The sequence below is a fragment of the Indicator indicator genome, chromosome Z, assembly GCF_027791375.1.
Source record: "Indicator indicator isolate 239-I01 chromosome Z, UM_Iind_1.1, whole genome shotgun sequence".
NCBI lineage: Eukaryota > Metazoa > Chordata > Aves > Piciformes > Indicatoridae > Indicator > Indicator indicator.
The window spans coordinates 27,894,589-27,920,928 of record NC_072053.1 but is presented as its reverse complement, the minus strand read 5'-3'; the positions used below and the strand labels follow the sequence as shown (position 1 = coordinate 27,920,928).

At 41.2% G+C, this 26,340-nt stretch overlaps 1 protein-coding gene across 3 annotated transcripts; it reads left to right on the top strand.

Annotated features, from left to right (window-relative positions):
* The first annotated feature begins 2,912 nt into the window (after nt 1–2,912).
* On the top strand, nt 2,913–26,340 carry MIER3 (MIER family member 3). 3 transcript variants are annotated; one of them, XM_054397240.1, is made up of 13 exons: nt 2,913–2,943; nt 3,713–3,737; nt 5,918–6,063; nt 7,811–7,945; nt 9,749–9,869; nt 16,155–16,240; nt 16,436–16,508; nt 18,771–18,922; nt 19,362–19,443; nt 22,806–22,900; nt 25,308–25,435; nt 25,611–25,756; nt 25,845–26,340. In XM_054397240.1, the coding sequence occupies exons 1-13, from the start codon at nt 2,935–2,937 to the stop codon at nt 26,300–26,302; spliced, it is 1,656 nt and encodes a 551-aa protein (XP_054253215.1). In that variant the 5' UTR covers nt 2,913–2,934; the 3' UTR covers nt 26,303–26,340. The 3 variants fall into 3 exon arrangements, with proteins under 3 accessions (XP_054253215.1, XP_054253214.1, XP_054253213.1); XM_054397239.1 differs by lacking the exon at nt 2,913–2,943 and having other exon boundaries at nt 3,689–3,737; nt 22,809–22,900; XM_054397238.1 differs by lacking the exon at nt 2,913–2,943 and having other exon boundaries at nt 3,689–3,737.

Genomic DNA, 26,340 nt, shown 5'->3' with positions numbered 1-26,340 from the left:
TCGTTTTTACTGGATAACTCCCTGAGTTTACAATTTTGGAATAAGGCAAAGACTGATAATGGACTAGAGAGAGAGAGACTGCTGGAGCTTCTGGTGACTGAAGCAACTTTCCTACAAAATTGCATTTCTGCAAAGTGGGTTTTTTTTGTTTGGGTGGTTTTTTTTTTTGTTTGTTTGTTTTTTTTTTTTTTAATGTTATACACATCTTACTCCAGGTGCATCTGGAACAGGTATATCTACAAAAATTAGTTTGCTGTGTAGTTTAAGAAGTACACAGTTTATATACTGGAATTAGACCGGACTCAGCAATACAGCATGTGACACAAGTTAATTTACTGTTTCTCATAGCAACAAGTCCAAGTCGATTAAATTAAACAGTATAGAGCTTCACTTTTTAAGTACCTACACTGTCTGCAAACCCAGTTTAGGACACACTGTTGCAGGGTGCTTCAAACCCCCCTTTCCCCACTTCCATCAGCGGAGGTTTGAATGGGGGAAGACAAAGGCACGAAATTGCCTTCCCCTTCCCCTGGGGGACTGGTAAAAAGGCTCCAATTCTTCCTTCCAGGAACTGAGGTCCCTCACATGTATTCACCCGTGGGGGAGGCCCGTGCTGGGATTTGGAACTGGGATTGGCTGGGTTCTTCGTTGGCACTGGCCACATTGTCTAGGAAAGTCTTAAATAGAGTGACTAGAAAGGAGTCTGCTATCTCATTTTGGACTCGCTCTGGATTCGTGGCGAAATTGGAGAAATCAGCACTCGGACTTGGCTTCTCCCCGGACCTGCCCGCCCTTGAGTGGCCCTGCCTGCCGTATACACTGCGGCTGTTGGCTGGAACACGCCAGCAGTGCGGCTTCTCTTGCACTGCTCGAGCAGTGCTGCTGCACGAGTTTTTTGCCTTGTGGCATCCATGTCTAAGGACACTTTGATTTTGGCGGGTCCCTTTGGATTTGTGCCGCGTTATCCACAAACTGGATTATAAAACTTGCAGTTCTGGAGCCTGCCACCGAAGAGAGACCTAGGGACTATCTCCAAATTCTTGCTCCGTCCTCATGAATAAAACCATCATTCTCAGCTTTCCCTAAGGTCCTGGCTTGCCTCTGGTTTTATAAGTGGGGTAAAGCTATTTTGTGGCTGAGCCTTTTCCATTTACTGAATTCTCTAAATTGTATTAAAGTTGCCCATAAGCATCCTTGTAGCATTCATGTACATGATTTTGGGCAGGGTTTCTGGGAAAATAAAGATAACTATATTTTTATAATCCCCACCTCACTAATTTAATCCAAATCAAAACACACATCCAAAGAAGCTGTTCACTTTGCAGCACGGCCTTGAGCCTCCAAATTCCTTGGGTGAGCCAAAGCCTGGGGTACTGCACTTGAGTGCTGTCATGACACACACTTCCTCTCCAGCACAGCAATATTCAACAGAGCAAGATACTGTTTTGGCCAGAAGCTGAAACATGACTCCAAAATAAAAAGTGTGAGTGTTTATAGCCACCAATGAAGAAATCAGGCTGAAAATGGCCTGATTCCAGTATCTGTAACAGAACAATACATACCACTGAAAAAAAAGGAATAGGTATTGCATGTAAACCATCTCAGCTTCTACATAGAAAAACCCACTTCAAAACAAATTCCACAGTCTCTGAGCCACAGCAAGCAACCAACAACAGGAAGATTTGAAAACTCTGGCATTTGGCTCCTGCACCTGACATTTCAGATGGACTGGCTGAATCAGGTTAGAAGAGACCCTCAAAAGGTCATCTTGTTCTATCCCCCTGCAGTGAGTAGGAACACCTCCAACTAGGTCAGGCTGCCAAGGGCCACATCACATCTGATCTTTGATGTCTCCAGTGATGGGGCCTCAACAACTGTAGGCAACCTGTTACAGTATTTCACTACTGTCATTGTAAAATACATCTTCCTTATGTTCAACCTAAATCCATCAGGTCCAACCCGCTCCATCAAGTCAATGTCTTTGTGTTGAGGGCCCAAGAGCTGACACAGTGCTGCAAGTGTGGTCTCACCAGAGCAGAGTATAGCAACAGAATCGCCTCTCGACCTGCTGGCCATGCTTGGCACAGCCCAGGATGTGATTTGCATTCTGGGCTGCAAGCGCACATTGTTGGCTCCAGCTTCTCATCCATCAGTACCCTCGAGTCCTTTTCTGCAGGGCTGCTCTCAATTTCATCACACCCCGGCCTGGATTGATAATGAGGATTGCCCCAACCTAGGTGCAGGACCTTGCACTTTGCCTTATTGAACCTCCTAAGATTCTCCTCATCTCACCTGTCTAGCCTGTCCAGGTCCCTTTGGATATTATTCCATACTTCAATCAACCGCACCACTCAGCTTAGTATCATCGACAAATTTGATGGAGGTGCACTTAATCTCGCTCTCTATACCATGATGATTCTGAGTACCAGTGTCACTGCTAGCCCTCCTCCATACCAGCACCTATGGACATGAAGCTTGATACTGAGTGAAGCGCAGGGGACGTCGCCGAATACTATTCCCGCACGGCATTCCCGGCCGCGGCAGTAAGAGGCACGCTGACCCAAACGAGAGGTGTTCAAGTCACCCGGGCTCCAGCCGCCCGCGGGCCCCCCCGCCCCGGATCGACTCGTCCCGGAGCGGTCAGCCTTCGCTGGCCCATTCTTCCTCTTGGGCGGGTTGGGGGCGGCGGCCGGTGCCGCGCCCCTCCGGCCCGGGCTCGCGACGGTCGCCCAGCGCCCTCTTAAGCCGGGACAGCAGGCCGCGGCGCTGCTCCAGGTGGCGTCCCGGCACCGCCTCCTACGCCCCGGCCCGGTCCCACCGGCCCCTCCGCTCCCTCCCCGGCCGGCGCCGGCCGGGACTCAGCGGCTGCCATTGGCTTAGCGGCCCCATCCGGGCACTCGGCGCAGCGCTGTTCCTCAGCCCGATCGTCCCAATATGGCGGAGGTGAGCGGGGAAAGCGGGCTGGGGCGCCGGGGTTCGGCCGGCTCCCCGCGGGACGCCGCCGGCGGCAGGCCCCCCACGGCCGCCTCGACATCCCCGTAAGGTGCCTCCGGGACGGCCCGGCGGCGCGGGGGGGGGGTCCGTCGTGGCGGTGGAGCGGCCGCCGGGGCCGCCGGCGCCGCCGGCGCCGGGGCAGTGGCAGCCTACGCGACTAGGCCGCACGGCGGGCGCCGCGTAGCGCGGGTGCCGGGTTCGCAGCCCGCCGGCGTCCGACAGGCCGCGACCGGTCGCGGAGGGGGCGCGGCCGTTCCCCTGGGCACCGCGGGACAGAGGACGGGCCGGCGGCAACGCCGCCGCGGCGCGGACATTGAAAAAACGCTCGTTGGGACGGAGGAGGAGCGAGCCCCGGGCTGGGAGGGGGCAAGAAGCGGCGGTAGCCGAGTCTGCCGCCGTCGCAGCCTGCCCCTGTCATGTCTCGCTCGGTCCGGGCTAGCGGGAGAGGGAGTGCCGGCTTGGCCGGGCACGACTTCAGGGGGCTTCTACGAGTGCAGGCGGGGAGTGAGCGAGGGGGAGGAAGAGTGAGAAAGCGAAAACGGAATGGAAGGGCCAACAGAGTAGGACTCAGGGACTAAGACTGCCAGGGAGCAGCGAAAAAGGGACTGGCGAGAGAAGGGGGCACCTCCGAGGGCGGAGAGGGAACGCATGAAATTAAGATCTTTGCCTGCTGCCGGGCTGGAGGGAGTCCGCTCTCATGTATCTCTGTTTCTCACAGGCTTCCTTTGGGAGTTCGAGCCCAGGTTCGTCCTCGTCCATCTCCTGCTCCGGCACCTGGCCTGCCGCCTGCACACCGCTCTGTCTTTCCTGCTCCTTCCCAAATTTATCCCCTCGTAGCTTTCCTACAGCAATTAGCCACCTGCCAGATTTTTAAGAGAAGGAGATGTGCGTTGTGGAGTCCTTTCCTTATCTCTGGTTGCAGTTAGTAATTGGCTGCTCGGGACCCAAAATGAAAACAAAGTTTTGTAGCACTTTTAAGTGAGCATCTTAATAAAGCCATGTAGCTGGGAGAGAAACTTCTTCTCTTGTTACTGAAAACTACAGGGTTATGTAAATTTTTTACTTACTTGTAATACCAGTAAATGTTAAAAATCATAATAAGTAATGTTTAAGGCTTTAACTTCTGTTAAAGTTTTGTGGAGTACGTTATACAAGCAAGCATAGTTAGCATCAACAGAACTACTCTCTAAGAAGTAATTGGGGAATGTATTTGCTTCTCTGTAACTGCCTTCTACTTTGGCTGTTTGTCATCCTTTTAAACTATTCGTGAAATTTATTGAACTTGTATTTTTTAATATGGTTTTAAACAAGTGTGATACTGAGAATTTGGAGCTACTAAAGCGTGACTTTTTAAATCCAAATTTTATAAACTAAATTTTGTGAGTGGAATAGAACTTCCACTTGAGTTACTCAACATCGAGTGGATTAGAACAGTAAGTAGAAGCAATAATTTGGAGTACACATACTGAAAAATAGATTAAAGCAGTTGATGCTTCCTTAAAACTGAATCAGGATGTGATGGCCAGCAGCAGACAAGTTCAACATGTAATGCTACTGTTACAATTGATGCAGTGTTACCAGCTATACTGAAAATGCTATGGGACCATGATATGAATAGCATGTGAATAAAAAGCATTTTTGGCCTGAATGTTACTCACCAGTATAGCGTAGACTTCCACAGTATTGTCTTAAGCAAGCTAAACAGTTTAATTGCCTTCATATAAGGAATGAACATAGCAGAATTGCTCAAAAATTAGCTAGATGCTGTAGCTCTCAGAAGTATTACTATATACAGCTGTCTCTTTCAAGGCTGAAGGCAGTGCAAAGAGGAATACCGCTTTTTAAAATTTTTTTTTTCTAAGAGGATTGAAAATTTGTAGCAATTTCCTTAAAAACTTCTGAAGAAGTTCATACAAGGAAATAATTCTTAAAACTCCATTTCTTTGCTGCCTGTAAGCCAAGGATTGCAACAGAGCACTGGTATGTAAGAACGAGAAGGGGAAACCAGAAGTCACAGAGAAATATCCTAATCTGTTTTTTTCTCCATCCCCAAAGCTGTAAGGAAGTAAACATTAAAAGAGTAAAACAACCCTATAATTCAGTGATTTTCATTGTTCAGCACTGACTTTATGGAGCATATTTTCGTCTTTAAAACTTGTTGAATCTAATGAGAACCTTTCTGACAGTTGACAAAGCGCGCTTAAAATAGTAACAGTACTTTTTGACGACTTAGAAGTGTCCTCAAGTGATGAAAAGGTCTGTTGGACCGCAGAGCTGTCACAATGGCTTGTTAATGTGATCTATTAGAAGTATGTTGCCATTTTCAGTATATTTTCCTCAATATTTCTGGTAACTGCTATGTTTATTCTTCCTCTCTAGATCAAGTCCTAAAAATACTTGTTTTATTTAAAAATGTATTTGCAAGGCTAATCTGAAGCAAGTGTCACTGTTTATTTTGCTATTGGAAAGCTGATTCACAACCTATGTTAACTGTCTACTGGTGAAAAAACATACTTGTTACCATATAAATCACATAAATAAAATCAAAGTCTATGCATCACAGTTTTGCTGCATCTGAAACCTTGTGATGTGTGTGCTTTGTGCCTTAATCATGATTTCAGGGATGTTTTGAGCATATTTTTTTACTCAGTAAAATATTATTTGGGATTGCACTTTCTGAAGCTTCGTTTTAGTGTTCTGGGTGCTTCTCTCAAGTCTATACTGCAAGAAAGAAAATTACTGCTGTTCTTAGAAAAAGGGAAGGTCAGATAAAACAGTTGAGTTGGAAGTAGTTTGGAATTTATTCCAATTACTCTATTGTGAGTTCTAACCCTGTATGTAAAAGAATTCATGCAACCTTTTTTTTGTGATGTAATTTCATATGTTGTTATAGAAAAAATTACTCAAATTATTTTTTTTGTAGTTGGCTCTTTATCATCTGAGGATCATGACTTTGACCCATCTGCTGAAATGTTGGTACATGATTATGATGATGAGCGAACTCTCGAAGAGGAGGAAATGATGGAAGAAAGGAAAAATTTCAGCTCTGAAATTGAAGATTTAGAAAAGGTAAGAGTGATTTGTTCTCCTGTAAATGTCCATATATACTGTAACTTTTAGTGAAGAGAACACTCAACCTCTTCTTCAGGTTGTAATTTATAATGCAGTTTCCTGCAACATACGTTCGCATCTTTGCAGAAAAATAGGTTTGGTTAGCGTTTAGCAGTCCATCCTCACCAAAAAGCTAAACTTGCCCTTCTAAAAGGTGCTGGTGTTACATTAAGTTTGCATTTTTTATTTTGTAGTCCTTCTACTTTGGTAGAAAAATCACTGAAGCTGGTTTTAAGGAGTCCAGAACCCACCATTTCTAATTTTCATAAGTTGAATATAGAATGAAACTGTACCTTTTCTGTAGTATTAAGTGAAAGTTCCTGGTATTTATTTCTGTTGGTCAGGTTTTGCTTTTCCAATATGCAAACGAACAGTCCAGGTTTAGGTATGATGGATTGCATTCACATGCTATATAAACGGTAGTTCTATGCCTTGATTGCCTCAGTTTGACATGCAGTAGTATCCCTTGGCTTTTCCTATTCCATTTTGCATGCTTTAATTACATATTTCCTATGTACACCTCTTGTTTGTATGTACCAGTGCATCACCCATTTTAAACACCTTCTGAGCAGCTGTGAAGTGGTGCTGGTTGCACTGCTCTTCAGTGACCCACTTATACCACTTAGCATAACTTTGCAGATTTTGGTCAACACAGTTCCAAGAACACGTGATTTTTAGCATCAAATACAAGGCTGTGTTTTTGTAGTTCACGTAAAAGCAAACTTTCTAAATGTGGAATTGACAGTATTTGTACTCCTGATTTTATGTTGGTTTTGGGGTTTTTTATGTCCCGCTACTTTTATAATTACATTTTTGCTGTTTACGAAGTTGTACTTAACAATTCTGAAGCAGCTTACCAAGTCTGGTGGTTAAAATGGAGTTATTACTCCACAAAATTATCTTACTGCTTCTATTATAGAAGAACTGAGAGCCACTCATCTTAAACACTTTATTACTTTAGGTCCCGATCCTGGAAAGACTTGGACATGAGTTTACGTTTATCCATTGTGAAAAGTCTTTGCAGGACTAAGACCTTAGCTGACTAAAGAAAACACGTAATTTAATCAGTGTATGAGTTCAACAAGAAATTTTTGAAGGTAATATAACTTTTAAAGGTATAAAGACTGGAAAATATTTTTAATATTTTGATGGCTTGAAACAGGTGACTAAAAAAAATCTCCACTGTTTATTGTTATGTTAGGATACAGGTATGATGGTAACCAAAAGCTGTATCACATCTCTTTCTGCTATTGCTTTCTCAGTGGTCATTATAAAATACATTGTGTGGGAGATTGGAAAAAAGGCTTCAAAATTGCTAAATTGATTCGCTTTTGTGGGTTTTCACATACTTGCAGCTATAACTATGTAGGATGAAAGTTTTCTGCATTTTGTTATGGTGGGGGGAGTTGTTAGTGTTTCTATGATATCTTTTGTTCTCAAGAAATAGAGGCAAATCATGCTGTACAGTATGAATCAGATAAGGAGCACATTTTTAATGATTACGCTTTAGTTTCATCCATTAAACAGTTTTCTTCAGTAGCTTGATGGGACTTCACTGTATGCCAGGACACATGGTTATGAATTATTTCAGTTCTGTGCTTGCTTTTTACTTTTGTACTTCAAAATATGTCTTACACTTTTAGGCCTAAACTGTTTAGAAGTATGTGGCAATTAATTTAAATGTTTGGAAATCCTCTTGTATTAGGAAGGAAACATGCCATTGGAAGATTTACTGGCATTCTATGGCTATGAACCCACAATTCCAGTTATGGCAGGTTCCAATGCAGAGAGCTCTCCAAGTGAACTTGCAGATGAACTTCCAGATATGACTCTAGATAAAGTAAGTCAGAACCATTTTGCCCTGTGTTTTGGTTTAAAAGTAGAAATCCAGGTGGCTTTAAATTATTTTTCACCATCTCTTGATGTTACAAAATATGTATCTCGGTTAATTTAAGTATGCAACATTACTCTGAATTAATTTTTTTCAAGGATGGTGGGGATCTAATTATAATTATCACACAATACATAGCAACTTTAATGACACAATATTACTACAAATGAGGAAGAAGTTAACAGTTCTAAAACACATCTGAGGAGCTTAAAATAGGTGGAAGTTTTTTGTGATATATGCAGTATCCAGAAATAATAAATCTGGTGTCCAGCTGTCCTGGTTCTGCTGGGACAGAATCACAGGCCAGCCATGGGCTGTAGGCCATTAGCAATTCCGAGTCAGGTCAGACAGCTGACTCAAGTTGGCTCACAGGTGTATTCCATACCATGAGCAACACAGTATAAAGGAGGAAATTTGATGAGAAGATGGTTTTGTTCTGGGCTCGCCTTTCCTCTCTCTGTGACTCTTCTGTGTCCTGCTTTTGAGGACTGCTTTTCTTAATATTGTGATTGCTGCATTTTATCTAGGTTGAATATAACTTGTATTGTCATTGGTATTAATTTGGCTTATGAATCCTCTGCTTTTCCTGATTCCTTTTTTTTCTGTTGGGGAGGGGTCATCAGGTGAAAAAGTTACTGCTGTAGTTTAGCCCCAGATACGGGCTAAACATAGACACACACTTCAAGTATCAAAAGAGTAAGTTGAAAATGCATTCCTGACTGCTTTGAAATGTTGCTGTCAAATCCATATCAGGATTTGGAAAGGTCTCCAGCCCAGGGAGTGAGAGAGATTGTTTTATGTGCGGTGACTATGTATGCTGTATTGCTGATGTAAAACCCCAGAATTTCATTTTTTATGGTTTTCAAGCTAACCTTGAATTCTGAGATTTTTTTGCTATAAGGAATGTGCAGCTAGTAGCTTGAATAGTGAATTATGTAGGTAGTAAATGTATATCAGGGTTGTTTGTTGATTTTTTTTTTTTTTTTCTTTTACTGTCTGTGAGTATGATGTAATGGTGAATTCCACAGAAAGTAGAGTACATTGATAGCTTTGCACATCTGATTCTCATTAGGATTCACAATTGTGTTGAGGCTACAAAAATGTAGTTGGCTTGTTGTGTAATACAGTTCTTTCCCTTCCTAACCACTTACAGAGAGGTTTAAACATTTCTGCTAATGAAGGAAGTGTGCTTTTTCTGCCTTAATATATTTATTTTTAAAAACCTACAGAAACATTTTTTGTGTGTTTTAGGAAGGTAAGAGGTTGTCTGTTATGTGTTATGGTTCTATTAGTGAAAGTCTATGAAAATACCTGGTTGGTTGTTTTGGGGTTTTTTTGTTTGTTTGTTTTTTCCCCAGAGCTTAAGGGATAGCAGCCTTTTAAAGCTTTGGTATATCTGTGACACAAAGAATGACAGAATTGCAAAGATTTGTGGCAGTTTCCAGTGATGTTTTTCAACAGGAGCAGTAGGAGGAAGATCCGAGATTGATGTTACTTATGTGCATTTATTGTAATAGAAGACAAAGGGGAAATGAACCCTTGTGTTCGACTCTGAATGGTTGCATTTGTTCTTAGATTTAAGAGGAGCAAACTAGCTTTTTAATTAAGGGAGTATGATTTGCTAAACTTACAGCAAAATAATATTAATTAATGGGAATTAATTTGCTGAATCTAAATTCTCACCGGTCTGTACTGCAGTTTTGTTTTGTTTTTTTTTGTCTGAGGCTTTGTGTTTTTGTTTTAACAATACAGGAAGAAATTGCTAAAGACCTCTTGTCGGGTGATGATGAAGAAACGCAGTCCTCTGCTGATGACTTGACACCATCAGTTACTTCGCATGAGGCTACTGACTTCTTTCCTCGGCCATTAAGATGTAGGAAACCTAATTTTATAATAGTACCCAACAAGTCTTAGCATTGTATGTGGCTTACAAGTCTAAAGTACCAAAATTGCAAAATAGCTCTGCTTGTACTGGGAATTGAGAAATGGTGCTTTGCAGGGTGTTGTGCACAAATGTTGTCTTTGGTTGGTATTGCTGAATACTTGAAAGACTTCTATTTGGTACTGTGGTCAAAGCACAAGTAAAATTAATTTCTTTACAAATTAACTTCATAACCAATAATTAATGTGATTGTGAATATCTTGGTGAATATGTCATCTGTTCTCTTAAGTTAGCGTTTCTCTACTAAGATTTTTATTGCTGCTTTTAAGCCAGGGACGTCTCTTCAGCCTGTGGATGTGAACTGAGACAGGGTTTCTTTGTGATTATTTCCCTTCCATTTTCCTATATGATTTCTTGTGGTGAGCTGAAGTGGTTTTATATGGAATGGGGCCTCTAAAACCATGACTGCCAGAATTTCACTGCCCATGGAACTTTTGTTATGAAAAGATCAGAGAACCATCAGTTCAGTTATCCAAACCTGGATGAGATGTTTGTCATTGCCTGTTGCAGCTCATTTTCCCTAATTTATATATATATGACAGTTTTATTTTAGCAAAATCCTTAAGGTAATCCTAGGGGATTTCCTTCCTCTAGTGACAGGGAATAATAAAGGGGATGTGCTTCCTCAGTCATCACCAATCATAGCCCTTTGAATGCTGCTGATTGCATAATAAGATATTTGTATTGAAGGAGAGATACAAAACCCTTAAAAATTATAATGCCCTTCTTTCCATTACACACTCCAGACTTTCTGGCACCTTAGCATTGCTTGTACACTGTTAATGAATATGACACTGAAAGTGTGGCAGCTTTATAGAAAAAATTAATCCCTCAAATTACTGAATATTAAGAAACAATCATCTTAGTTTTCAGCTACTATGGTTTTCTAACAGAATGTTACTTTCTCTTTTAGAACTTTTGATAGCACATTTGAAAAATGAATACCCACCATTTCAGGGAAGGGAAATTGCAGTTCTCTGGACTGTTGGCAGTTTCTCTTTTTTTTTTTTTTTTTTTTTTTTTCACCCTCTCACTTCTTTCAATTTCTCAGATACTGAGTTTTAAGATGAACATGTCTAATACGTAATGTTAGAATCATAGAATCAGTCAGGGTTGGAAGGGACCACAAGGATCATCTAGTTCCAACCCCCCTGCCATGGGCAGGGACACCTCACACTAGATCAGGCTGGCCAGAGCCTCATCCAGCCTGGCCTTAAACACCTCCAGGGATGGGGCCTCAACCACCTCCCTGGACAACCCATTCCAGGCTCTCAACACTCTTTTGGGGAAGAACTTCTTCCTCACTTCCAGTCTGAATCTCCCCACTTCCAGCCTTATTCCATTCCCCCTAGTCCTATCACTACCTGATATCCTAAAAAGTCCCTCCCCAGCTTTCTTGTAGGCCCCCTTCAGATACTGGAAGGCCACAGTAAGGTCACCTCAGAGCCTTCTCTTCTCCAGACTGAACAGCCCCAGCTCTTTCAGTCTGTCCTCATAGGAGAGGTGCTCCAGTCCTCTGATCATCCTGGTGGCCCTTCTCTGGACACATTCCAGCATGTCAATATCCCTCTTGTAATAGGGGCTCCAGAACTGGACACCATACTCCAGGTGGGGTCTCACCAGAGCTGAGTAGAGGGGGAGAATCACCTCCCTTGACCTGCTGGTCACACTTCTCTTGATGCAGCCCAGGATCTGGTTGGCTTTCTGGGCTGCAAGTGCACATTGACAGCTCATGTTGAGCTTCTCGTCCACCAGCACCCCCAAGTCCCTCTCCTCAGGGCTGCTTTCCAGCCACTCACTGCCCAGCCTGGATTTGTGCTTGGGATTGCCTCAACCCAGATGCAGGACCTTGCATTTGGTTTTGTTGAACCTCATGAGGTTGGCTTGTGCCCACCTCTCCAGCCTGTCAAGGTCCCTCTGGATGCCATCCCTTCCCTCCAGCCTGTCTGCTGCACCACACAGCTTGGTGTCATCAGCAAACTTGCTGAGGGTGCACTCAATGCCTCTGTCCATGTCACCAACAAAGATGTTGAACAAGACTGATCCCAGGACTGATCCCTGAGGGACTCCGCTTGTCACTGGCCTCCACTGGGACATGGAGCCATTGACAGCCACTCTTTGGGTGCAGCCATCAAGCCAGTTCTTTATCCATCTGGTGGTCCACCCATCAAACCCATGTGTCACCAGTTTGGAGACCAGGATGTGGTGTGGGACAGTGTCGAAGGCTTTGCTCAGGTCCAGGTAAATGACATCAGTTGCTCTCCCCTCATTTTTAATGTTGTCACCTGTTCATAGAAGGCCACCAGGTTTGTCAGGCAGGATTTGACCTTGGTAAACCCATGCTGACTGTACCCAATCACCTCTTCATTATTTTTCTGTCTCAGTGGTGCCTCCAGGAGGATCTGCTCCATGATCTTACCAGGCACAGAGGTGAGACTGGCCTGTAGTTGCCTGGTTCTTCCTTATTCCCCTTTTTGAAAATGGATGTAATGTTTCCCCTTTTCCAGTCAGTGGGGACTTCCCCAGACTGCCAGGACTTTTGGAATATAATAGAGAGGGGTTTAGCAACCTCATCTGCCAGTTCTCTCAGTACCTGTGGGTGTATCCCTTCGGGTCCCATGGACTTGAACACTTTCAGGTTCTTCAGGTGATCACAAACCTGATCTTCACTTATGATGGGCAGTTCTTCCTCCTAATCCCTGCCATTATCTTCCATGACTATTCCAGGAGTGTGGCTGGAGGCCCTTGCAGTGAAGACTGAGGTAAAGAAGTCATTGAGAACCTCAGCCTTTTCCAGGTCACTTGTGACCATTTCACCTGTTTCCTTTCTGAGGGGGCCCACACCTTCCCTAGGCTTCTTTTTACCAATAATATACCTGTAGAAATTCTTAGTGTTCCCTTTAACCTCCCTGGCTAGATTCAATTCAAACTGTGCCTTGGCTTTCCTAACCAGATCTCTTGCTGCTCAGGCAGCTTCCTTATATACCCCCATTCCAGCTGTCCTTTCCTCCACTCCTTGTAGAGCTTCCTTTTAAGTGATAGTGTGTCCAGCAGCTCCTTGCTCATCCAGGCAGGCCTCCTAGCATTCTTCCCTGCTTTTCTCTTTGATGGTATACACTGCTCCTGGACACAGAGGAGGTGATCCTTGAATACTGACCAGCTGTCCTGGGCCCCTCTTCCCTCTAGGGCTTTGTCCCATGACACTTTAGCCAGCAGATCCCTGAAGTGATCAAAGTCTGCACGCCTAAAGTCTAGGGTTGTAAGCTTAGAATATGTCCTCCTGGCTGCCCTGAGGATCTTAAATTCAACTGCTTCATGGTCACTGCAGCCAAGGCTGTCTCTGAGCCTCACATTGGTTACCAGCCCTTCCCTGTTGGTGAGAACAAGGTCCAGCATAGCACCTTTTCTTGTTGGTTCCTCTCCATTTGGAGGAGGAAGTTGTCATCTATGCAATCCAGGAACATCCTGGATTGCTGGTGCCTTGCTGTGTTGTCCTTCCAGCAGATGTCAGGGTGGTTGAAATCACCCATGAGGACCAGGGCTTGTGACCTGGAAGCCACTTCTATTTGCCTGTGGAGGACCTCATCTGCTTGGTTCTGTTGGTCAGGTGGCCTGTAGCAGACCCCTACAGTAACATCTCCTTCCCCTGTCTTGCCTTTAATTTTAACCCATACACTCTCAACCAGCTCATCATCCTTCCCCAGTTGGAGCTCCACTGATTCCAGCTGGTCACTGACATAGAGGGCAACACCTCCTCCTCTCCTTCCCTGCCTATCCTTCCTAAAGAGCTTGTACCCATCTATCCCTACATTCCAATAATGGGAATCATCCCACCAAGTTTCAGTAATAGCCACTATGTCATGGCATCCCAGCAGCACAGTGGCCCTAAACTTGTCCTGTTTGTTGCCCAAGCTGCATGTGTTTGCATAGAGGCACTTCAGCTGGGCTGGCCTTGTCCTCCTCTTGTGCCAATTCCCCTTGATTTCCACAGAGTGTCCTGGTGCATCATTCATGGCTTGCCTCAGGGCAGCAATTTGAGAGCCCTCACTAGCTCTCCATCCCTCTGCCTCTGGTGAGCTGCCCTCTGTTTGTCACTGGCCAGCAGAAGACTATGAATGCCTTCCCCTTTCAAATCTAGTTTAAAGCCCTATCAATGAGCCCTGCCAGTTCCTGCCCCAGGATCCTTTTCCCCCTCTGGGACAAGTGCGTCCCATTTGTTGTTTGCAGCTCTGGTGCCTTGTAAACGGAGCTGTGATTGTAGAACCCAAAGCCCTGTCGATGACACCAGCCCCAGAGCCATGAATTGAGCTCTTGGCTCTTCCTAAACGTTCCCTTGTCCATCACTGACGTTAGACGGATAGAGGAGAACACAACTTGAGCTCCTGATCCCTTTAGCAGTTGCCCTAAGGTTCTGAAGTCTCTTTTAATTGATTGTGAGCCTCTCATTGATACATCGTCACTACCCACCTGAAAGAGCAGAAGTGGGTAGTAGTCTGAAGGACTCACAAGGTTGGCTATTTCGTTAAATTTGCATTAATGCAATAAAATAATTTGGTATGATTTTCCAGGCATATTGTTATTTCAGGCATTCAGGTTAACTTCTTGCCTGCTGTTTTGCTACAACAGAGACTGTTAATTGTAGTAATGACTATAGAACAGCCTCAGTTCATAGAGTCTTGGATATTGTCTCTGATATTGATCCTGTTTAGTTGTGGTAAAGTTAAACTTGCAACTATGTTTATGAGCTTGCTGTTACTGAAGTTTGAGAATAGTCGTATCAGAACTGTAGATTCTATTCTGTGGGGCATTATACAGGTTTAAAAATAGAGTTAATTCAGAAACCAGTACCACAGCATGCCAGAATCTAAATTATGAATTCCATGGACTACTGCATCTGAATTTCTTGGAGTGGTCTGCTTTATTTCTTTTCAAGAAAAAAAAAAAAAAGAACAAGAGGAATATCACGGGGAAATAAACCTGGGAAAGAACAGCCCATGTACCAGTATAGGGTGAGGGCTGGTCTATTGGAGAGCTGCTCTGGGGAAAAGGACCTGGGAGTCCTGGTGGACAAGAGGATGACCATGAGCCAGCTATGTGCCCTTGTGGCCAAGAAGGCCAACGGCATCCTGAGGTGTATTAGAAGGAGTGTGGCTAGGAGGTTGAAAGAAGTTCTTTTCCCCCTCTACTCTGCCTTGGTGAGGTTGCATCTGGAATATTGTATCCAATTCTGGACCCCTCAATTCACAAAGGACAGGGAAGTACTTGAAAGAGTCCAACACAGAGCCACAATGGTGATTCAGGGAGTGGAACATCACCCTGATGAGGAAAGGTTGAGGGAACTGGGTCTCTTTAGCTTGGAGAAGAAGAGACTGAGGGGTAACCTCATTAATGGTTATAAATAGGTGAAGGGGGGTGTTGGGAGGATGGAGCGAGGCTCTTTTCAGTGATGTCCAGTGACAGGACAAGGAGTAAAGGTGGCAAGCTGTGGAGCATAGGAAGTTCCACTAAATCACAAAAGAAAAGCTTTTTTCCTGTGAGGGTGACAAAGCACTGGAACAGGCTGCCCAGAGAGGCTGGAGAATCTCTGTTTCTGGAGACATTCAAAACCCACTTGGATGCATTCCTGTGTGACCTACTCTAGGTAATTCCACTGTGGTGGAGGTTGGACTAGGTGATCTTTTGAGGTCATTTTGAATCCCTAACATTCTGTGATTCTGTGAAGCAGTCTTTTGCTTATTCCATTTTGTTTATCTCTCCTGGATCTTCACTCCATGCTCAGTCAGCCTTATTCAAAGGAATGTTTTGAATGCCCACTAAAACTTTTGAGGGAAGATTTTAGTAGGTAATAAAGACATGCCTTAAACTTTCTTTGTGATTAATATAAGGCTACGTCAGAGACCTGTAGGTTTCCTGTTTTTCTCATACCTTTTCTGTAAGGTATAAGCCTTTATTGAGAGAATTGATGAAGAAAAATTATTTCATTTCAACCATTAGATTGTCTCAACTGTGGTGATAATAAATATTTCAGTTCTGCAGTATGCAAGTACCAGTACCTTCTGACTTCATGCTATTTTGATATAAACATGAAATAACAGGGTTATAGTAAGTCTCTTCTAGAATAAAAGCAGGTGTTCCTTTCTGAAATAAGTGATATTTTGTAGTTATATTTGAACTGGAAATTCTTCCTAGCTAAAATGAAAACTTTTTTGTCTGAAGCAAACACTACGTGTGATGGAGATAAGGAATCAGATGGTGAAGATGTAGAAGCAGACAATGGTAATTCGTCTGAAGATTTGAGAAAGGTAACAAGCAGATCTTTAAAAATCTTTTAACCTTATGGTTAGGAAAAATGCGTGAAGATTTGTAGTAGGTATCTAAAATAGTACCATCATTCTGGATGTGTCTGCCACATGCCAGGTTAATGGCATTTTTAATGCTTCTATACACAAATTATTAAGAATAATACCCTTCTCTTTAATTTTTTATTACATCTTCAGGAAATAATGGTTGGTTCACAGTACCAGGCTGAAATTCCACTTTACCTTGGCAGATACAGCAATAATGAAAAGCGTAAGTACTTGTGACTGTCTTTCTAATTTTTGTTTGTTTGTTTGTACATAGCTGTTGATGGAGAAATGTTATTTATAAGGTAAATTCAATGACCTTTGAGGTCAGAGACCTTAAAAAGACACTAGAAAAGTAACACAACCATGTAATTATATCTCAGAAGACTGATTCTTCAACTTCAAGAGGACATTCTCAAGAATACACTGGAAGGTGGATTACATTAATTCTGGCATATCTGTTAATATTAGAAGGCAGCAAACTATGGGTCAAAAAGGAAATATTTTCATCAGAGTATCATAACTGGGCAGTAAACATGTGACAGTTATGTTGAGCATCTTTAAAACAGTGTTTTCCTAGTGTTTTTGGCAAGCAGAACAGAATGGATTACAAAATGTATATGAAAAAACAATACAGTATTTTAAATTTCCATAACATTAGTAGCAGATGCAGGTCCTGCAGGTATTTTAAGTATGATGGTACTCCAGTGAAAATTTAGGTTAAAAACTGCAGTTGTGCTAGAGCAGAAAAAAAAACTTTAATAATTCTATTTTGTACCTTTACAAACCTTCACTGGACTAAAAGTGTAGTACACAGAGCTGTGTATTATAAATAATTAAAGAAACTTGGTCATGGGTAGAACAGCTGGGAAATTAAGGAACAGTTTGGGGGATGTGTTAGGAAATGAAGGGCATTTTTTCTTTTTGGTAAATTTTCAGTATTCTGTAAATTACTTGTGTACAACACTTTGTGGGAATATTATTCTGGTGAAGCATATCATGTCTTTCCACCATTTTCAACTGCTTTGTCGAAATGATCCTTTGCAGCAGAGAAGGTTTGTTATGGATGGAGCCAAAAACATTGGAAGTGAATATCTTCCATATTGTTTAAGAGAACTATGGAGACCTCCCTTTTTTGAAGATGGAAATACGTTATTTATGGGTTGTAAAAAATGGAGGAGTGAGAACTGAATTCATCTGTATGGTCTTTTTACATATTTTCACTTCTCCTCAGCCAAGAGCTAGAAAAATACCACCACAGCATGACAAGGAAGGGATTAATTTGACAATTTTCTCTGGAATGAGCTAGTGCTAGAAAGAACCATTGAGAGAGTTGTTAGCTGGCATGGCCAAGAGCAAAGAGGTAGCTCCCAGATCAGAAAGTTTGAAGAGCTCCTTGTCCATGGACTCCGGAAAGAAGTGCTGGGATGTTTTATTTCATAGAGGAGGTTGAAGTTGAGCGTGAGCAGTGCTTGGAGAGGTTGGACCTGGCTGTATGAGTGAATTTTGTGCAAGTCGCTTCCATACTCTCTGAAGAGCTTATCCTGGCAAACACTTTGCCTTAGCTTCCTCACCTTAGTTAATGTTTCCTGCAGTTGTATGAGAGATTATAGAATCTTCATCATTTTTACTGTAACAGCCATTATGCTTATGTGTTTGAGTTATATAATTCTCTAATATTATATTGCAAAGAAAGAAGGTGAAACACGGTACAGTGTTAATCACATCTGTTGATTATAGAATAAAGGGTTTATAGCTAATCTGATAATGAAATACATACACAGCCCAGCAAAGTTTCAGGCCAACCCTTGGTATTTCAAACATACCGTCTCTCACATAAGCTACTTAAGAGGTGCATACATGATTTCACTCTACTGTAAAGGAGAACTATACATTCTGATTGCTTGTAGAGTATGCAGTTACAAGTTCTTAACTACATTCAGTTTTGAGTACATGGAAAACCAAACTACCATACTGAGACCTAGTTTTCTAGGCTGTTAAGTAATTTTTGTCAAATTTTATTTGCAAATGATCTGTTAGTCACCACTAACTGCATTTAATATTTGAAATATTAAAGTAATAGCCTACAGGGTTTTTTCACTGTAAACTGTAGTTATTTGTATTTGTCTGTTAAAAAAAAAAAAGTAATTGGTTCCTACTATCTTGTTTATATGAAGATGATGAATGCGTATGCAGAATTTGACTTGAATCATCTAGCTGTTTGTTTGCGGCTCTGTAAAGACTCTCTGTCTCAAGAACTCAGTCCCTTATCTCATCCTTATGGAACCTGAATCTCTTTGCCATGTCACAGTGCAGTCAGTGCAGGCTTTTGGAAAACAAAAAACAAACGTGCAGTGCAATTTAAAGGGACATGATGGTGCTTGATTTGATTACTTCTGTGTTCATGTTGTTTGTATTTGTGGACTAGGTTTCAGTGTTAACAGCCTAAAATGTCACACCTGGCATTAATGGATTTCTGTCTCAACAGCCTATGAAAACGAAGACCATTTACTTTGGAAACCTGATGTAATCTCAGAAAGTAAAGTTAAAGAATACCTTTTTGAAACCTCCCTAAGAACAGGAAATGAAAAAATGATTGGCAGAATTCCTGAAGGGCTACATACACGGGACAATGAACAGGTATGTTTTACATCCTGTTCCATTCGTGACAAATTTCTTTCTAATTAACATATGTTCTCTTTATATTCCTTGTATTATAAAGGCAGCACTAAGTTTTTGATGTTATTGAGGTCAGGATGTTACTTGTAATTTTAAGCCCATGCTTAAAATTAGGAGTACTTGAATATTGGCTGTACTGTGATCTGTGATGTTTCTGATTGCCATGATGTTGACAAATCCAGATTTTTGTAACAATTGCATGTAATGTTTTACATTTTCTTAATTAAACCTTGCCTCAACTTTTGGATGGTTTTGCTTTTGGATACTTTACAATTTTCATCATGTATAAGGATAAATGATCCTTTTTTACATGAGATACATTCACTGAAAGACTAGCTTTAGTGGTCTAGGTGTAATATTTGCAAACTTTCGTCCTTCCTAAAGATTTTCTGTTTCATAGGCGCTGTATGAACTTCTGAAAAGTAGCCATAATGTTAAAGAAGCAATTGAGAGATACTGCTCAAATGGAAAGGCTTCTCATGGTAAGAGAAGAGTACCTGTTTTTTTACAGAAATGTCTTTTATCCACACATTGCTTTGCCTGCCCCAGCCTGAGTTAGATGAGACTTTATATACCCTCATTAAAAAATGGTAAAGTACGGTAATACTGTCAGTGCCTGTTTTAGAGTAACTGTTATGCTGGAAGTTCTCTGTCATTCTCAAGGTGACAATTAAAAATCCATCACTTCCAAGATTATTTCTTAACCATGAAACTTTACTGGGGATCTTTTCTTTTGAAGCCTGGGAATTCTGTAATAAGGAATGCAAAATTAATGGCATGAGAAAGCAAATGGCACTGCAGATGCATGAAAAGCTTTACAAGCAAAGAAAGGTTTCCAGTGTCTGCTTCTAGAAATGTTTTGAAATGTGTCGTTTGCTTTATTGTTTTGGTTTTTCTTTTGCTTTTTCCCCTTTACTGTCAGCTTTAGATGTTGTCTGAACTGAAACTTTTTGGATCACCATTATGAATGTAAGATGCCTGAAATACCCCTCCACAATTATGTAACGTCCCAAAGATATAATCAAGAATGGAAAGCAACAATACTTGAGACAAAACTGACCTATTAAAATAATTTAAGTATTTTTAAAGTTTTAACTCTTTTTTTCAGTAAGTTTGGGACTTTTGGTTGTTCATGAAATTAAAATTTAGGTTTAGGAGCTACAGGGTTTATCTTAAGGAAACAAAACCAAAGCTTGCAGTTCCTCCTTTAAAAGTATGAAAGAGTTATTTGCAGGTATTTGCAGGACCTTTAGAAGAAGACAGTTGCTTGGCTTGTTCTGTATCCGTGATAGTCCTTGTTTTTTCAGGAGCTCAGATCAGACTAAGTACAGTCTCAGTAGATTGGCCCTGGGTGGTGGCCTCATTTGTGGCTAGTACTAAGGCCTCTTCAGGGAGTTTGAGTTTCCTAGTTTTGACTGGGATCAAAGTAATTTCATTTGCTGCTTAGTGGCTAAAATAATGCTGTGTTTGGCATTCAGTATGAGAAGAATGCTCAATTCCATTGATAAGGAATTAAGGACTTTTCAACTTGCCACGTTTTGCCACCGTGCAGGAGTACAAGAAGCTGGGTGGAAGCTTGTATAGGACAGCTGACCTGAACTATCCCCTGCCATAAAACATCATGTTCGGTATATAAAGTAGGGGAAGTTGACCAAGGAGGGCAGATTGCTGTGTGGACGTTATTCAGTGTGTGTTAAGCAATTGCATTGTGCATTACTTGTCTTTTGTTGGGGTTTATTTCTCTCTTTTTGTTACACACCTTTCCATTATAATTATTTACCATTGTTTATTATATTTTAGTTTAGTTACTAAACTCTTCTTATCTCAACCCACAATTTCTCATCCTCTGAATTCTCTTGTGGTGTGAGCAGGCAGGGTTAAACTACAGTGAGACTGGGGAAAGTATCAGGAGTTCTGAGGAGCCTGTCTTACTTGCTAGATCCATCTGCTGTCTGTGTCAGCTCAGGATTGTCCTGACAGTTACCAGTTCATCTCACCCCTATCACTATCTCATCACTATCTCACCCCTCATCGCTATTATTGATAAGGCTAAGCATCAAGTCTGCCCAGGTCAGGATAGGTCAGATGTGGGGTTGGTTGTCCTGACCTTCCTGAGCATTACATTCTCTGTTTTGTCTTACTTCATCCCTTTTTACAATGAGGTACAATTTTTAAATGGATAAAGCTCCCTCTATTAGCAGTTTCTTGGCTTTTGAGGTCTAGAGGAGCAGAGATAGGGTGATCATCATAGGCACTTCTGTTCTTTTAGCCTGAAGCAGACTGCTTTTGTAACAGCAGTAAAAAGTTCATTTAATGATCTTATTGGTATAGCAGTGTCTCTCTTCTGCTATAGAGACCCCTGTAAAACGGGCTGTATAGAGCTCTATACCCTTAGGGTCTGTATCTCCTGTCCTGTATGCCACTCAGTAGGTAATAGGGTGGTTCAGTGTTAGGGGATGGCCCCTCATTCAGGAACATTCCTGGTCCCCAAAAGCAATCCTGATCCTACATGATAGCATTTCTTCCAGTTAAGGAGGTATGCCAGAGATACTCAGTCTTGCTTCCACTCATGTTTTTTGTGCAGATTAGCCAGCTGAAGAACATCTCATGGAATGGTGTTTTATGAAAAATCTGGTTATCCCTGGGAGGTTTCACATACACCTTAGTTTTAATAATACCTTAAATTCAGATTAATTAATTCTCATTGCTGAGTTCTTCATTGGAATTCTTGTAAATATCTCCATCCCAAACTTCTGGGGAAGTGATTAACTTAAAAGTTTATACAAGATTTGGAAGGATTCGGGACCAAAATTATCATGAGTTCTGTTTTATCATCTATCTTCCTGCATTTTTCTTTTTCTTCCTCCAGTTGTTTGAGCAATTAGTCTGTTCACAAAGGTAACAACATTTCTTATTGCTTTCTTTGTTCAGCTTCACCTTGTAACATCCTCTGTTTTTCATGTTTCTTGTAGTGATAAGCAGCTCCTAAATGCCTCTTCAACATCTTGTACATTATTATTATTGCCTTCTCTTTACCATCTTTCAGTTTCCCTTACAAGTTTCAACTATTTTTTTATCTTACTCCCATTATCCTGCTTTTCACATAACCAATTATCTGAAAATGTCACTAAAAGTTTATCTCTGTGCCTTTGAAAGTAGTCAGTGATTGAATCTGCATGTCTTGCCTATTACACCAACTTTTGTTGCAGGTGAATTAAGAAAAGTCATCATTAAGGAGTTAACTGGAAGATTTTAGGAATTATTAAAGGATCAAATTATGATCAATTATTGATAAATTGTAATGAAACAATAATATAGAAATTGTTAAACCACTGTTTAATAATTACATTATAGCTTGATATATGTGCATGTTGCTAGCATATAATATACTTTTAGGCTTAATGTAAAATGTCACTTACCTTGTTAGAGCTCTCAGGTGCTGGGTAAGATGTGCTTCAATCCTGAAGTGTGGCCATGAGTGGTATCCCTTCCTTGAAGGAGAGATCACCTCTGTGCAGTCTGGTGGTGCACAGGAAAGCTGATTGGGCTTGGGAGTCTACAGTTACTTATGTCTGTAAAGTTGCTTACTTGTAGGCTGCTCCTTTGATGTACATGCAGTTGTGCAGCTGTGGCTGTTTTAATATTGTCTAGTTCCAACTTAGACTGATACTGTTAGTTGCTGATAAGACATGGCCTAGACTCTTTAAGTTCTTGATATGGCCTTCACAGTTCTCACAGTTTGCACGGCAGGGCTGATTTTAGTCGTTAGCAACAAACACTTTATTCGCTGTGAAAGGTTAGTGGCTGAAATCAAGTTTATCTTGCTACTTTTGTGATTACCTAGAAGAAATGACAGCATGGACAGAAGAGGAATGCAGAAGCTTTGAACATGCACTTCTGATTTATGGAAAGGACTTTCATCTCATACAGAAAAACAAGGTTAGTGTTTTACAGTTAAATAGAAAAATTGTTAGTTGATACAGTGCTGAAAATCTGTTAAAGCAAAACATTTGTCAGAAGCTATGCAGAAGAGTGAAACAAGAACCTATATTTTAAAACTATCTTGGCGTTTTTATGCTAATTTTTCCTCGGATGTCATTGGAAAAGTGAGTCTCTGAAATCAGCTTATTGTTGTCCTTGTATATTGTAATTTAGTTCAAATACATGCCTTTCTTAGGAATACAGTATTTCTATACTGCAGTTGTGGGAGGGTAAAATTCATCTTTAGTTCATTTATTTTTTTTTAACCAGGCTTAGCTCTTTGTTTTTTAACAAAAATGTAATCCTCTATCAGTACTCTGTATTCTGGCCAGAAAATCTTGATAAGGATAACTCTTAATTACTCTGTGGCTTAAAAGTAGGGTTTTTGGTTGGTTGTGGTGGGGTTTTTGTTGGTGGGTGGTTTTTTTTTTGTTGTTGTTGGTTGGTTTTTCTGCTGTGTTTTGTTTTTTTTTTTATTAAAAAGTAACATACAATATGGATGTTCTCAAATTTTCTGCATATATCCTTTATGCTTTGGTAGCACCGTGAAGGTTTTATGTTTGTGTTTTCTGTTCAACAGGTTAGCTTGTTGAACAAGTCCTGCTCAATACCTGTTTTAAGCTGTCCTAAATAATATTTGGGTGGTTCAGATTTCAAATGGCCCTTACAGTAATTCAACAGAGATGGAAAGAAATAATAAAAAAGTTAACTTTTTCCAGCAGTAAAGTGTGTTGATGTACCTGTCAATATGGACTAGAATTTGTGTAAGAAATCCAGTGGGGTGTTTTTAACAATTTTTTAACAAAAATTCCAGAAAGTTTAGGGAAAAGTTCTGAGACCCAGCATAAGCTGATGTCACTTGTATATGGAAAGTATTAGCTAGAAGATTTACTGTGGAGTGAAATTTTCATACCACTCTAATGCAAAGCATTGTTAAATGGGATTTTATATACTAGTGTATGGGCATCTGTTAATTTCCTCCCGTGCCTATTGTGTTTTTATGTCTAAACTTGCTGCCACACCCGAGGCACTTTGAATTTGCCCTGGATGTTTCTTTGTATTTTATTAAGCTCAGGCATAGTTTGCTGCTTGACTATATATGGATAGGGTTGTATATTCTAGTTGTAGAATCTAAACTGGAGTCATGGGCTGATGGTGATGTGAAATGTTTCTACATTTGAAAATGGACATAATGGATAGGGATACAGGTAGAAGAAATTATTCTTTTTTCTCTAAGAATCTGACTTCACAAAGCAACCTTCATTTTGAGGGATGAGACAAACAACACAGATCAAATGTCTTTTGAGTTTTTACCATCTCAACAGTTGAGATTTACCAGCCAACAAGGCTATAATTTTATTTTGTATTTTAAGTATTTGCTGTTGTGATGATCTATTGTGAAAGCCTCCAGAGTTGCAGACTTTCCTGAAAAGAATGAGCCCAACAATGTGCTCTCACAGCCCAGAGAGCTAATCACATCCTGGGCTGCATCAGTGGCCAGTGGGTCAAGGAAGGTGATTCTGCCCCTGTGTTCCACTCTTGAGACTTTACCTGGAGTTCTGCATTTAGCTCTGGAGCCCTCAGCACAAGAAGGATATTAACCCTTTGGAGCAGGTCTGGAGGAGGGCTACAAAAATGATCCAGAGGGCTGGAGCACCTGTCCTATAAAGACAGGCTGAGAGAGTTGGGGTTGTTCAACCTGAAGAGAAAGTACTTAAAGGGAGTACTCCCAGTACTTAAAGGGAGGCTTGTGAGGCAGATGGGGACAATCTGTTTAGCAAGACCCATTGCAACAGGAAAGAAAGGTAACAGCTTTAAGAAGGGTGATTTGGACTACATACAAGGAAGAATTCTTTTACTGTGAAGGTGGTGAAACACTGGAACAGGTTGCTTAGAGAGGTGGTAGAAGCACCACTCTGAAACCATTCAAGGTCATGTTGGATGGGGCTCTAAGCAGCTTGGTCTAGTTGAAGATGTGCTTCCTCACTGAGGCTTGGGGTTGGGCTAGATGACCTAAAGTATGAATAAGTACCCAAAGTCTTTTCTGCTTCACTTCTCTTACATTACTGATTTGCTCAGCTTCTTCCGCTTTAAGAGTCCATCTTACATTAAAAAATTGTTAATGTGTATTTATATATAAATGTTTCAGACATAGATACAATTTAAGTCTTGTTTTAAAAAAAGCCAATAATGCATACAGTAGAACAAATGTAATACTTGAAACTGTGGACCTCTTTGAAGTCTCTTTATTTAATTAGTTGGTTACAGACACTAAAACAATAGAACTATCGTTGCTGCAGGAATTGGGGAGATGACAAAACGTGTCTTTGCTTTAATCTTGTCAATTCTTCTTGCCTCCTTTTAGGTAAGAACCAGAACAGTTGCTGAGTGTGTAGCTTTCTATTACATGTGGAAAAAGTCAGAACGTTATGATTACTTTGCTCAGCAAACAAGATTTGGAAAGAAGAGGTACAACCATCATCCGGGAGTTACGTAAGTAATACGTTCTTGAAATATGTTTCTGTTGCAAATGGTAAATGTAGAAGATGTGGGTGGGGTCTTTTTGTTCTGTCATTGTAGTGTAGTATTACAGTGGCTATGGCAACTATTACTGTTTTTAGGTCTTGTTTTCTGGTTAAATGATACATTATGGATCTTTTCCTTTAAGGGACTACATGGATCGTTTGGTAGATGAAGCAGAAGCCCTGGGTGGCGCAGTGCATTCTTCAGCCTTAACATCTAATAGTCGAACAGAAACCATTCCTGATCAACAGCTAAGCATTCTGAACTCTATCACTGCCAATGAGTTGACAGGTAAATCAAGAGGGGTAAAAACAAAAAAAAAAATATAATAATGAAAACAGCTACTGAATTTGCATTTGTGTTTATCTTTTTTTTCCAGCGTTGACAAATAGTGTAGCTACAGTCTGCCACACTTCAGACATGAACTGCCTGGATGATTCCTTTCCTCCTATGGACAGCTTATCCCGAGCACCAGTTAATCATGTGCCTGTTGGAACAGAAGAATTGCTTAATTTGCCTAGCAATGGTGAAAGTGATTGTTTTAATTTATTTGAGACTGGATTTTATCATTCAGAGCTAAACCAAATGAACATGTGCAGTGAGGAGACAGAAAGACCTGTGAAGAGATTGAAAATGGGAATTGCAGTCCCAGAATCATTTATGAATGATGTATCTGTAAATAACCTTGGTGTGGACTTTGAGAACCACACGCACCATATTACCAGTGCCAAAATGGCTGTTTCAGTGGCTGACTTCAGCAGTCTATCTGCAAGCGACACAAATGGTTTTATCAATACCCACACTCTTCACCAACATGCTGCCCTTCACTCAGAATGACTGTGGGAACCTAAACAAACAGTGGGTACTATATGCAG